At 45.9% G+C, this 14,960-nt stretch overlaps 1 protein-coding gene across 6 annotated transcripts in view; it reads left to right on the top strand.

The window, feature by feature from the left end:
• The window catches only part of pmfbp1 (polyamine modulated factor 1 binding protein 1), a 1,352,449-nt gene that overhangs the window by 1,147,649 nt on the left and 189,840 nt on the right, over positions 1 to 14,960 (top strand). For all 6 annotated transcript variants that reach the window (XM_072517945.1, XM_072517947.1, XM_072517950.1 and 3 more), the window contains one exon: positions 11,170 to 11,359. In XM_072517945.1, coding sequence (XP_072374046.1) covers positions 11,170 to 11,359 — 190 coding nt within the window. The remainder of the gene's footprint in view (positions 1 to 11,169; positions 11,360 to 14,960) is intronic.

Raw genomic sequence — 14,960 nt, forward strand, 5'->3', positions numbered from 1 at the left:
TTTACTGAGCCGTGCTCCAGTCATATGCGCCCTGTGTAACACTTTAAATTGTATCAGGCTTAGCCTGGCACACGAGGACGATGAGTTTACCCTACGTAGGGCATCAGCCCACAGCCCCTCCTCAATCTCCTCCCTCAGTTCCCCTTCCCACTTCCCTTTCAGCTCATCCACCATGATCTCCCCCTCGTCCCTCATTTCCCTGTATATGTCCGACACCTTACCATCCCCCACCCATGTCTCTGAGATCACTCTATCCTGCACCTCCTGCATCGGGAGCTGCGGGAATTCCCTCACCTGTTGCCTCGCGAAAGCCCTCAATTGCATGTACCGAAATGCATTCCCTTGGGGCAACCCATATTTTTCTGTCAGCGCTCCCAGACTCGCAAACGTCCCATCTACAAACAGATCTCTCAGTTGTCCTACCCCAGCTCTTTGCCATGCTCCAAATCCCCCATCCATTCTCCCCGGAACAAACCTATGATTGTTTCTTATCGGGGACCGCATCGAAGCTCCCGTCCTTCCCCTATGCCGTCTCCACTGCCCCCAAATCTTCAATGTAGCCACCACCACCGGGCTTGTGGTGTATCTCTTTGGTGAGAATGGCAACGGTGCCGTCACCATTGCTTGTAGACTAGTCCCCCTGCAGGACGCCCTCTCCAATCTCTTCCACGCCGCTCCCCCTTCTCCCATCCACTTACACACCATTGAAATATTGGTGGCCCAGTAGTACTCACTTAGGCTCGGTAGTGCCAGCCCCCCCCTGTCCCTACTACGCTGCAAGAATCCCCTCCTCACTCTCGGGGTCTTCCCAGCCCACACAAAACTCATAATACTCGTCTCGATTCTTTTGAAAAAAGCCTTCATGATCACCACCGGGAGGCACTGAAACACAAAAAGGAATCTCGGGAGGACCACCATTTTAACCGCCTGCACCCTACCTGCCAATGACAGGGACACCGTGTCCATCTCTTAAAGTCCTCCTCCATCTGTTCCACCAACCGCGTTAAATTAAGCCTGTGTAATGTACCCCAGTTCTTGGCTATCTGGATCCCCAAGTACCGGAAGTCCCTTGTTACCTTCCTCAACGGTAAATCCTCTATCTCTCTGCTCTGTTCCCCTGGATGCACCACAAACAACTCACTTTTCCCCATGTTCAGTTTGTACCCTGAAAAATCCTCAAACTCCCCAAGTATCCGCATTATCTCTGGCATCCCCTCCACCGGGTCCGCCACATATAGCAACAAATCATCCGCATACAGAGATACCCGGTGTTCTTCTCCCCCCCTGAGTACTCCCCTCCACTTCCTGGAACCCCTCAATGCTATGGCCAGGGGTTCAATCGCCAGTGCAAACAATAACGGGGACAGAGGACATCCCTGCCTCGTCCCTCTATGGAGCTGAAAATAGTCAGACCCTCGTCCATTCGTGACCACGCTCGCCATCGGGGCCCTATACAGCAACTGTACCTACCTGATATACCCACCCCCAAAACCAAATCTCCTCAGCACCTCCCACAAATAATCCCACTCCACTCTATCAAATGCTTTCTCGACATCCATCGCCACCACTATCTCCGCTTCTCCCTCTGGTGGGGGCATCATCATTACCCCTAACAGCCTCCGTATATTTGTATTCAGCTGTCTCCCCTTCACAAACCCAGTTTGGTCCTCATGAACCACCCCCGGGACACAATCCTCTATCCTCATTGCCATTACCTTGGCCAGAATCTTAGCGCCCACATTCAGGAGGGAAATGAGCCTGTAGGACCCGCATTGCAGCGGGTCTTTTTCCTTCTTTCGGAAGAGCGATATCGTTGCCTCTGACATAGTCGGGGGCAGCTGCCCCCTTTCCCTCGCCTCATTAAAGGTTCTCATCAGTAGCGGGGCCAGCAAGTCCATATATTTCCTATAGAATTCAACTGGGAATCCGTCTGGTCCCGGGGCCTTCCCCGCCTGCATGCTCCCAATCCCTTTCACCACTTCCTCCGTCTCAATCTGTGCTCCCAGTCCCACTCTCTCCTGCTCCTCCACCTTGGGAAATTCCAGCTAATCCAGAAAGCACATCATTCTCTCCTTCCCATCCGGGGGCTGAGCTTCATATAATCTTTCATAAAATGCCTTGAACACTCCATTCACTCTCTCCGCTCCCCGCTCCATCTCTCCCTCCTCATCTCTCACCCCCCCTATCTCCCTCGCTGCTCCCCTTTGCCTCAGTTGGTGGGCCAGCAACCTGCTCGCCTTCTCCCCGTATTCGTACTGTACACCCTGTGCCTTCCTCCATTGTGCCTCTGCATTACCCGTAGTCAACAAGTCAAATTCTACATGTAGCCTTTGCCTTTCCCTGTACAGTCCCTCCTCCGGTGCCTCCGCATATTGTCTGTCCACCCTCAGAAGATCTTTCAACAACCGCTCCCTTTCCCTACCCTCCTGCTTTCCTTTATGTGCCCTAATAGATATCAGCTCCCCTCTAACCACTGCCTTCAGTGCCTCCCAGACCACTCCCACCTGTACTTCCCCATTATCATTGAGTTCCAAGTACCTTTCAATACACCCCCTCACCCTTAAGCACACACCCTCATCTGCCAATAATCCCATGTCCATTCTCCAGGGTGGGCGCTGTTGTTTTTCTTCCCCTATCTCCAGGTCCACCCAATGTGGAGCATGATCCGAAATGGCTCTAGCCGTGTACTCCGTCCCCGTCACCTTTGGGATCAGTGCCCTTCCCAGAACAAAAAAGTCTATCCGTGAATAAACTTTGTGGACATAGGAGAAAAACGAAAACTCCTTACTCCTAGGTCTACTAAATCTCCAGGGGTCCACTCCTCCCATCTGCTCCATAAAGTCCTTAAGCACCCTAGCTGCAGCCGGCCTCCTTCCGGTCCTGGACCTCGATCTGTCCAGCCCTGGGTCCAGCACCGTATTAAAATCTCCATCCATTATCAACTTCCCCACTTCTAGGTCCGGGATTCGTCCTAACATACGCCTCATAAAGTTGGCATCATCCCAGTTCGGGGCATACACGTTCACTAATACCACCGCCTCCCCTTGCAATTTGCCACTCACCATCACGTATCTGCCCCCACTATTCGCCACTATAGTCTTTGCCTCAAACATTACCCGCTTCCCCACTAGTATGGCCACCCCCCTGTTTTTTGCATCTAGCCCCAAATGAAACACCTGCCCCACCCATCCTTTGCGTAGTCTGACCTGGTCTATCAGCTTCAGATGCGTCTCCTGAAGCATAACCACATCTGCCTTAAGTTTCTTTAGGTGTGCGAGTACCCGTGCCCTCTTAATCGGCCCATTCAGCCCTCTCACATTCCACGTGATCAACCGGGTTGGGGGGTTCTTCTCCCCCCCCCCCCCCCCCCCCCCCGACGACTAGCCATCTCCTTTTCAAATCCAGCTCCTCACCCGGTTCCCACGTAGCCGTATCTCCCCCAAGCGGCGTCCCCCCCACCCCGACCACCCCCGCCCCATACCAGCTCCCCCTTCTCCCCAGCAGCAGCAACCCAGTTAACCCCCCCCCCCTCCCCACTAGATCCCAAGCTAGCGTAATTGCAACCCCATGTTGCTCCCAGAAGTCAGCAAACTCTGGCCGACCTCGGCTTCCCCCCGTGACCTCGGCTCACACTGTGCAAGGCCCCCTCCTTCCTGCTTCCCTGTTCCCGCCGTGATTACCATAGCGCGGGAACAAAGCCCGCGCTTCCCTTTTGGCCCCGCCCCCAATGGCTGGCGCCCTCAGCTCCTCATCCTCCCTCCCCCACGACATGGGGAAGAGAGAAAAGTTACAGGGTCGCAGGATTAACAACTTGGGAAGTCATCTCTTCCCTCTTTTCCCCCCCTTCATCCCACATATTCACACCCCCACTTTGTCCCAAACGTTCTTTTTATGGCCCGCTCACTCCAGTTTCTCCTCGACAATAAATGTCCACGCCTCATCTGCCGTTTCGAAGTAGTGGTGTTTCCCTTGATGTGTGACCCACAGTCTTGCCGGTTGCAGCATTCCAAATTTAATCTTCCGTTTGTGCAGAACTGCCTTGGCCCGATTAAAGCTTGCCCTCCTTCTCGCCACCTCCGCACTCCAATCTTGATATACGCGGATCACCGCGTTCTCCCACCTACTGCTCCGAGTTTTCTTTGCCCATCTCAGGACCATCTCTCTGTCCTTATATCGGAGAAATCTCACCACTATGGCTCGAGGAATTTCCCCAGCCCTCGGTCTTCGCGCCACAACTCGATAGACTCCCTCCACCTCCAGCGGACCCGTCGGGGCCTCCGATCCCATTAACGAGTGCAGCATCGTGCTCACATACGCCCCGACGTCCGCCCCTTCTACACCTTCGGGAAGACCAGGAATCCTTAAATTCTTCCTCCTCGCATTATTCTCCAGCACCTCCAGCCTTTCCACACACCTTTTGAGTTGTGCCTCGTGCATCTCCGTTTTCACCACCAGGCCCTGTATGTCGTCCTCATTCTCAGCAGCCTTTGCCTTCATGACCCGAAGCTCCTGGTCCTGGGTCTTTTGCTCCTCCTTTAGCCCCTCAATCGCTTGTAATATCGGGGCCAACAGCTCCTTCGTCATCTCCTTTTTGAGTTCTTCCACGCAACACCGCAGGAACTCTTGTTGGTCAGGGCCCCATATTAAACTGCCTCCTTCCGACGCCATCTTGCTTTGTGCCTGCCTTCCTGGCCACTGCTCTAGAGGATCCACCGCAATCCGGCCACCTTCCTCTCTTTTTTCCATCCGTGTCCAGGAGGGATTCCCTTCTGGATTACAGCACAATGTTTTTTGCCGTTAAAATTGCCGTTGGGGCTCCTATTAAGAGCCCAAAAGTCCGTTCCACCGGGAGCTGCCGAAACGTGCGACTTAGCTGGTCATCGCCGCACCCGGAAGTCTTTTACAGGGAAATCTTCTACACTGTACCTTTTAGCGCTGAGCAGGCTTGGCTTGTTCTTACACCAATGCCTCAAGTGCATTCCTGACTTCCTGTGGCATGAATAGGATTCTGCTTCATTCAATCTGCAAGCTTCTGGGTATACAACAAATGTAAAGGTATTCTAAAACACCAGACCTGGAAGATCTAACTCTTCAATCATGCAGTGCTTTTGCATAAGATTTTGGCCTCATTTTGGGTTAAAACAATGTTTTATCCCCGCATCGGTAACACTCTGCTTCGATCTTTGGTGTTGCAGTCACACTCCTAAATTTACTGACTCTGCTCGCTGCTATATTTGCTTCCCATTTAAAACTAGTGTCTTAACCTTTTGGTGCCATTGCTGACTGCAGCTTCCCGTCCTAACCAATGAACCGCACCACCATTTTGCATGCCCTGAAACTCCTGGGCTCCCTTCTCAGCAATCTCCATCGCTACGGCAATCACCAGTGCCTTTTTTTAATAGATATCGGTCTCCGCGAACAGCTTTCCCTGGATGGCCTCATTATTGACTCAACTTAAGCGATCTCTCAGCATATCATTCAGGATGGCCCCAATGGTGGAGTCCTCGTATTATACGGTGCAATGGTCTCTCCTGGGGCTCTCCCAGGGGAACTAAACTTAAAACAGTGCCTGACTGGGGCTTCGGATAATAGTGTGCCTTCACAAAATCCACTCTCTCCATAAATGAACTAGGACCGGGCACGTTCAGGGATGGGAGACTGTAAGTCTGGGTTCCACACGTGCTTAAAAGATTGCCTTTTTCTTCCCCCTTGTCTATTCCTTTGATTGTAAAATAATAACGTAGATAATAATAATAATAATAACCTTTTATTGTCACAAATATGAAATTATTGTGAATAAGCACTAAGTCACCACATTCCGGAGCCTGTTCGGGTAAGCTGGTACGGGAATTGAACCCACGCTGCTGGCCATGTTTTGCATCACAAACCAGCTGTCTAGCCCACTGAGTTAAACCAGCTACTAGATGCTCTATATATATTGGACGGGATTCTCTGATCCTGAGGCTAAGTGTTGACGCCATCGGAAACGCCGTCGCGTTTCTCGACGGCATCAACACGTCCCCAGGATCAGCAATTCTGGTCCCTACAGGGGGCCAGCAGGGCGCTGGAGGGGTTCAAAACGCTCCAGCTGCTGATCCGGCCATGGAATGGGTGCCGGGGGATGCGTGCATGCGCAATGGGTCCGTCGCAAACCCGCGCATTCGCAGTCCCACCTGCGTGATTTCCGCGCATGCTCCCTTGTCCTCGCCGGCCCCAACCCAACATGGCGCAGGAGTACAGGCGCCGGCGAGGAAGAAAGGAGGCCGGGAGACAGAGAGGCCGGCCCGCCAATCGGTGGGTCCTGATCGCGGGCCAGGCCACATCGGAGGCCCACCCCGGGATCGGACCCCCCCCCCCCACACAGGCCACCCCCCGGACCCTTCAACGGCGAGGTCCCGCCAGCTCAGAGCATGTTACAACAGCGCCGGCGGGACTTGTTTTTTTTTACGCCCGCTCAACCCATCCGGGCCGGAGAGTCGCGGGGGGGGGGGGGTAGAGCAGCCCCCCAACCGGCACCCGCGCCGACCACGCCAACCCTAATGGTGCCGATTCTCCGCTCTGTGGAAAATCGCGTCCCGGCGTCTTGGTTGGAGAATCCCACCCATTGTGTCCAATCCTCAATGTAGGCATCGACTAGAATAAAGGCATTTTTCCTGCAGCACACTTCTGTTTTGCAACCTGACTTTGACCTCAACTGATTCTGTACTTCACAGGCTTGGGACCACACGTCCTTGGCTTTATCCTCATTGCCAATGTAATAACTTTGGTTCACCAGCTAGGTATGAAACAACTAACCTTTATTTACAACTTACTATCTTACAGAGTCTTGCAGCTTCATGGCTTCCAATCAGCATCTGGAATCAATCTGAGACAAAAGTGCTCGCTTGATAGGGTGGACTCCCACCCTGTTCCCCGATTGGGTTTTAAAGGTCATGTGACCTTATAAGCAATTGCCCCTTAAAGAGGCCAGACACCACAGATAGCATGTTGAACTTGTAATTTGCAGTTATGGGTAACGGTGTTTTAACCCAAAATGAGTCCAAAATCTTATGCAAGAACACTGCATGATTGAAGAGTTAGATCTTCTAAGTCTGGTGTTTTCGAATGCCTTTACATTTGTTGTATTGATCATTTGCCAATTTCTCAATGGTGCTGTATTTTTCATAGCAGAGCTCTTGGCTCCTTTTCCATTTTTTATCCAATTCTGGTAAGGTATGGTGTAATTATATACATAGGAGAAAGAAAGCTTGCATTTATACAGCATCTTATCACATCATGAGGATATCTCAAAGCACTTCACAACCAATTAATGACTTTAGAAATGCAATCACTGTTATGTAGGCAACACAGCAATGTTCCACAACTGCATGATAGGTATTAAATAATGGTCCCAAAATGTTTGTCAATAATATTAATATTATGTTAATAATATGCTAATAATATTAATGTAAACATATTAATGTTAAGCTACACTTGGCAAGCAAATATATTTAAAACTTAAAACATACATTTATTCTAGTACAACAACAAAAGTACTTCTCAGGATCATTATGATAGATTTTTCTCACATCATCAATGTAACACATTCACAACTTAATTGTGTTACTACAGTACCAGTACCAGCTGTGCAAAATTGAGAAATATCAGGGCTGAGTTAGTACTAAAGTATTTAAACGTTTAAGCCAATATATAGTGGCCAGGTGTTGCAGCCAATGTTGAAGGAATGGCACTTGCCACTCCCCTTGCTGACAGCTGCCTCAAAGGTTTTGCAGGCTTTTAGAGCACAGACATGTTGTAATCCAACATGTGACCTAATACATCACCCCCTACAGTGATTCTGTGGCATCTGTCAGCAAGGTTCTTCAACCAATTAGAGCCAGCGGTCAAGCAGAAAAATAAAGTGTATGATAGGCATAAAGAACTAAGCACTGCAGATAGCCTAGATGAGTATAGAAAATGCAGGGACGAAGTCAATAGGGAAATCAAAGAGAGGGCATGAAAAAAGATTAGCAAGTAAAGTTAAATAAAACCCAAAGATGTTTTACCAATGTATTAATGGTAAAAGCTGAGTTGAGGAAAAAGTGGAACCCATCAGAGGTGAAGAGGGGAACTGATGCGTAGATGCAGAGGACTGTGGGAAGGGTTTTAAATGAATATTTGTCTCCATGTTTACAAAGGAAATGGATGATGCAGATATAGTAGTCCAGGAGGAATATTGTGAGATTCTGGATGGGATAATCCATAAAGAGAGAAGAAGTACTTGAAGGATTGAAATCCTTGAAAGTTGATAAGTCGCCAGGACCAGATGAATTGTTTGAGGCTACTGAAGGAGGTCAGGGAGGAGATATCAGATGCTCTGAGGATGATCTTCCAATCCTCACTAGACACAGGGGAGGCACCGGAGGACTTGAGAAATGCAAACGTATTCCATTCTTTGAAAAGGGATCGAAGGAAATGCCGAACAATTATAGGCCAGTTAGTCTTACATCAGTGGTGGGCAAATTAGTAGAAACAATCCTGAGAGATGGAATTAACTGTCACATAGAAAGGCATGGACTAGTCACGGATGGTCAGCATGGATTTGTTAAAAGAAGGTCTTGCCTCACAAATTTGATCAGATTCTTTGAGGAAGTGACAAGAAGGGTTGATGAAGATAGTGCAATGGATGTAGTGTACATGGATTTTAGCAAGGCATTTGACAAAGTCCACAAGGCAGATTGGTCAAGAAAGTCTATGGGATTCAGGGCAATGTAGCAAATTGGATAAAAAGTTGGCTTTGTAACAGGAAACAAAGGGTAATGGTCGATGGCTGCCCTTGTAATTGGAAAGTTGGCTCACGTGGTCTCACAGGGCTTGGTGTTGGGACCCTTAACTGTTTGTGTTATATATTAATGATTTGGATGTGAACGTGGGGAGCATGATTGGGAAATTTGCAGATGACACAAAGATTGGCCGAGTGGTGGACAGTGTGGAGGATTGCTATAACCTTCAAAACGATGTAGAAGGATTAGTGAAGTGGGTGATAAAGTGGCATGTGGAATTTAACACAGAAGTGTGAGGTCATGCATTTAAAGAGGTCAAACAGTTGTAGGGAGTACACAATAAATGGGAATATACTAAGAGGGGCCGGCGAAGTGAGAGATCTTGGTATACAGGTACACAGGTCCCTAACGGTAGCAGTTCAAGTAGCCATGGTTGCAAAAAAAGCAAATGGAATGCTCTCTTTCATTGGCAGAGATATAGAATATACAAGTAAGGAAAGTTAGTATTATATAAAACGCAGGTGAGGCCACAGCTGTAATACTGTGTGCAGTTCTGGTCACCACATTATAGGAATGACGTAATTGCTCTGGAGAGAGTGCAGAGGAGGTTTACAAGAATGCTGCCAGGGCTAGAAAAGTGTGGCTATGAGGAGAGATTGGATAGGTTGAGGTCAATTTCCTTGCAACAAGAAGGCTGAGGGGTGACTTAATCGAGGTGTACAAAATTAAGAGGGGAAGAGATAGGGTGGACAGGATAACATTGTTTTCCCTGGTGGAGAATTCTAGAACCAGCAGACATAGATTCAAGGTAAGTGGCAGAAGATGTAAAGAGTTCATGAGGAAAACCTTTTCACAAAGAGGGGTAATGAGTGTCTGGAATTCGCTGCCCCAAGTTGGTGGAAGCAACGACCCTAAACTCTTTAAAAAGGTACCTGGATCTGCACCTTAAGTGTTCTAAGCTACAGGGCTATGCACCGGGTACAGGAAGGTGGGATTAGAAACGGCACCTGGTGTCCTAGGGCTGGCATGGACAAGTTGGGCCAAATGGCCTCTTTCTGTGCTGTAACTTTTCCATGATTCTAATTATCATTTATCATGATGTTGAAAACTAACTTGCTCCTAAATGCAGTAAGTCCAGATTTGTCCACTGTCTTTATTGCAGAACCCATGGACAAATACACAAAATTCATGCTATGCATTAATTTCAGTGCCAAATGATTTTGCAAGGACTACAGCAGTGCAACATGTGCCTTAATTGGGAAAAAAATAATTGGGTACTCTAAATTTGTTTAAAAAAACAATGCAACATGTGGAGGAGCAGGGTTTCCCTGGCAGCATCTTCCGGATTTCTACTTTTAACTGTGCAAGTGCAGACATCAAGGGATGGATTCTCCAAAGCCCCGTGCCGAAATCAAGTTTGGGGAGAATCAAAGTTCCCTACCGAATCGGGCCCGGAGAATCGCTGGTCCGCGAATTACGCCACGTCGGGACACTCGCGCGCCCTGGTGGGGGCGGCAGGATCGAGTTCCAGGTGGGGGGGCCTTATGGGCAGCCAGGGCAGCGACCGGGCCGGACCGATGCAATGGCGCATGGCCGATCGGGCAGGCCTACATTGTCCGTGTTGGTCCGCGGTTCGAGGCCATCATGCGCGCGGCACCGCCGCGCTGGAGGCCTGCGCATGCGCGGACTCGGAACCGGACGTGCAGGGGCCAATATCCGCAGCCAAAGCTGCGAGCTTCACGACGGATCCATGCTAGCCCCCTGCAGGTAAGTGAATCGCCTTTTATTTTTTTTGCAGGAAACTGGGGAGTGCAACGCCAGCATTTGTCCGCCAGTGTGGGGACATAGCCCGATTTTGGAAGAATTCAGTCCCAGGTCTTGCTGTTCGATTTAATTCCCCCCTCCCTATAGCAGTGAGCACTCTTAACCTCACCATTATTCTTGTCACAAAGGTCCAATATGTTAAAAAACCAGGTATAAAAAATTGTGCCCCCTTCTTGCATTAAGAACCAGTTACATAAAATATTCATTTAACAGATTCCAATTTGGTGTAGATTACCTTTTTTTAAAAATGGAACATTGTTCTGTGATTACATTTGTGCCAGTAAATGGGAAATAGATTTAAAAGACAAAATACCAGACAAAATCTATTGCCCAATTAACTCATTAAATAGACAATCTTAAATGATATTTGTTCATTTTACATTTTTGTATACCAAAAGTATTAGAAAATGATAAAGAGTTTCAGGTGCCCTTTAAAAGAATAGCTCTGACTTATTTTAAGGCCTTGGGACTGTGGTTGTATCCTGTACTAAATTCAAAAGCATATACTGCAGGGTATATCCTTGAAGCATTAACCAGACTATGAATCCTGCATTAATGTGCAACTATGTTTCTTTCTTCACAGCACAGGAGCTGGCACACCATGAGGAGAAACTTTTACTGACGGGGAGTAGCCTGCAAACCACTCAGAATCAGCTCAGTGATCGTATCACAGAAATTGTGCGGCATGAACAGGCAAATCGTAAACTTCAATCAGAGCTTAAAACACTGAAAGAACAAACAATTAACAACAATGAAGAGATGGATGATTACAGGTGAACTATTTAATGCTTTGTTGACCAGAAAACAGGTCACTGCTAACTTTGCCAGTGTAATATTTTAGTTAAATTGACTTGGATAAAAAATTCCAGTGTAAGATGCAAGTACATTTATGGTTAAATCAACACATGTACAACAAAATGCTAATATAAAACATTTATCAAGTTTTAATTTTCTTCTCACGTGTGCAGGACTGCTAAGGCGGATGCTATTACATTGCTAACCTCAGCTATCCTGTTACTTTTGGCCATTATAAATCTTATATCTATATTTGTAATGGAAGTGTCTCTAACATTGCAGATTCTAATCATATCCATCACAGTGTTGCAGTAGCTCAGTTTTGCATCTCACAGCTACTCAGCCTGTACTGCAGAGGAGCACTCTTGCTTCAGCCGTCGCAACTTTCCTGTTCTCCAAATGACAGTGCATTTTGTTATAAATAATATTTTTGTTATAAATAATAATATATATACACAAGTTATTTTACACAAAATAAATCAAATGTATATGACTTTAAAAATTGCAAGAGATTTAGATATATATATATGGCATACGATCCAATTATCCCCGCCTTCTGACTTTCTTTTACTTGAAGCCCACACTTGTTGTTCACTGTTGTGAACATGTTGTTCACTTCCTGGGTGCAACATCATGAGAAATTGACTGGTACAAAACAAAATCCCAATATAAGCAATTATTCACAAGGTCCCATTTTATTTAGACATGCGTATAATAGGAATCCAGATTATGTTCTTAAATTCTGCAGGGTTCTCCTGGTTTCCTGCCATAATCTCAGCATGAAATTGGCAGAAACCTCAGAGAAACAACATTAGCAGTTTCTTTTAAGTGTTTATGCTTTACCTCTTGATGATTTTGCCAGCCTTATTCTACAAAACCCTTGCAAAACCCTCAAATATGCATATTTTACATGTCTATGTCAGTATGAGATTAACTGTTTCTAACTTGTCAAACTATTCTGTAAATTAATTATTTACATTGGGGAGAATTTTGAAACAAAACTGATCTAACTGGGTCATTTGAAATCCTTGATTGAGATATCAGTCCTGAAGTGTAAATGTAGATCTTCAGAATACTCTTTACAGTAGTATCCATAGAATCCCTGCAGTACAGAAGTAGACCACTCGGCCCATCAAGTCTGCACTGACATTCCAAAAGAGCACCCTACTTTGGCCAACTTCCCCGCCATAGACCCGTATCCCTGCCTAACCTGCACATTTTTGGACACTAAGGTGCAGTTTTAGCATAGCCAATCCACCTAACCTGCACATCTTTGGATAGCGGGAGGAAACCAGATCACCCGGAGGAAACCCATGCAGAAAAAGTACAAATTCCACACAGTCACCCAAGGCCAGAATTGAACCTAGGTCCCTGGTGCAGTGAGCCAGCAGTGCGAACCACTGTGCCACCGTGTTAAATATTCACACCAAATTGAGATTCAATAACTGGCCATGATGTTTCCTATAACTAACCAAATAAAATCTATTTACATAGGAACTTATTTTCTTTTAGATTTGGGCTTGTTTGCAGCTTTGTATTTTACAGAGTGTGCAGCTGTTCAATATCAGACTCTTGACCAAATAATTTATTTCTAAACCTCAAACTGCAAGTACATGCAAAATACACAGTTTAATGGAATAAACATTAAATGAAACAAATAGGCACTCATACATATTGGATCCTTTTTGATATATTAAAATAAAGTTAGCCAAATTCAGGCCACATCGTATTATATACAATGGCCTTAATCTTCCAATACAAATTGTGGTTGGCATCCCAATAAGGTGGTGGAGATTTTGCATTCAATCCATGGTAATTTTGTAACGTCATGCAGCTGATTTCTAGTACTCTGTGGGATAAGAAGTTATGGAGCTAATTGTCAATAATCCTGCCAGGAGGCCCAGGCTTCATTTGATACCAAAAGAAACATATGTGTATTACAGACATCACCTATTAATGAGTTACAGCAAGTGTCCTTCATTCACCCACTGATAGCCTTATTGTGCCCCCAGAACTTAGGGTGATATTACTGCAATCTTAAAAAAAAACTAGTGGAAGCCTATGGCCAAATGAGACTAGGCACGTTAATACACAATATCATTTACATGAACATTTGGAACTTTGCACTATGGATATTGTTCATTATGTCATCTTCCCTACACGTGGCTTTAAAAACATTCTTTGTCATCCAATGTTTTTGGATTTTATTTTTATTTGTATGAAATCTCAAGAGCTAACCTATCAAACAATGTCATTTCATTTGAACCTTTTATTGTTTTTTATTTAAATATTTCATATCTAAATCTTCCATTTGACTAACAGAAAATATTATAACTTGCACCCTTTTAGTTATAGCCCTTAATAATTGGAATATTTGAACCATAAAATCGTGAGTAATAATTTCTGTGGATTGTGAGAAAAGCAAGCCAACATCATTGCAGCAATGCTTTCCCAACATTGTTTGAAGGAAAAGGTTGTCTGCACAGTCAGCGAACAGAAGTGTTAACTACATGATATGCCAATAAGTATTATGTAGGATTAGTAATTAAGTGATGGGATGAAGAATAAACTGGGCATTTGTCAAACCTGAAATAATTCTGTAAGTATCTTCAGCCGCAAATCTGGCAAACATAATTGCTGGTCTATTGATTGAGCCTTTTGCTGGTCTGGTGGCATGGGTGGAGGAGGAAAGCATTGGGAGTCAGCAGTATTGATTAACCATTATAGGAGTTAGTGGTTTGTGATGTCTGTTTGTTGTTAAGACTTTTCTCAGTGAGAAATATTTCTTTTGACAGAATGAATGAGTAAATATAGTGCAGTACGAAAAATGGCTCCTGATTTCACGCATTATTACAGATGGGCCATTTTATCCATTATATTGAACACTTCAACAGGAATACATTTGTAACACTAAATTACAACTGAATTATCCCATAGATTTTCAGATCAATGTTTCGCATCATTATAGACAGCAAGGCTGAAATATATTAGCTATTCTTTGGAATAGACTGTTTTAAGGAAAAACAAAATACGAAATGAGACTAGTATCATCCCACATCACATGGGTTGGAAGTCACATGGCATACTCTGGTCTTTCATATAGTTTGCACATTATCATAGGGCCAGGGGCTGATCGTGGAAAACAGATAATCCAGGGCAGACTATCAGCTCCAGGCTGTCTTAATTTTAGCGTTACCAACTCCCAAATCGAGGAAACAGGTACGTTGGACTGAAGATGTTCCTTCTGTGGGTTGAGAAGGAGGGACCTGGTATGGCAACCCAGGCGAGCTTAGATGAGCCTGGAGGAGCCCTCCTGCATTTTCTGGTCCCACAAAAATAAAGAACGCTTAGGTAAAGTTTTTTTTAAATTACCCTCACTAATCAGGCACAAGCAAAGATTTTGCAGTTACAATATCATCTGAAAAGTTTTCTTTCTTTTTTTTCAAATTTAGAGTATCCAATTCATTTTGTCAAATTAAGGGGCAGTTTAGCATGGCCAATCCACCTACCCTGCACATCTTTGGGTTGTGGGGGCGAAACCCACGCAGACACGGGGAGAATGTGCAAACTCCACATGGC

Source organism: Scyliorhinus torazame, chromosome 10 (genome assembly GCF_047496885.1).
Source record: "Scyliorhinus torazame isolate Kashiwa2021f chromosome 10, sScyTor2.1, whole genome shotgun sequence".
NCBI classification, from domain to species: Eukaryota; Metazoa; Chordata; class Chondrichthyes; order Carcharhiniformes; family Scyliorhinidae; genus Scyliorhinus; species Scyliorhinus torazame.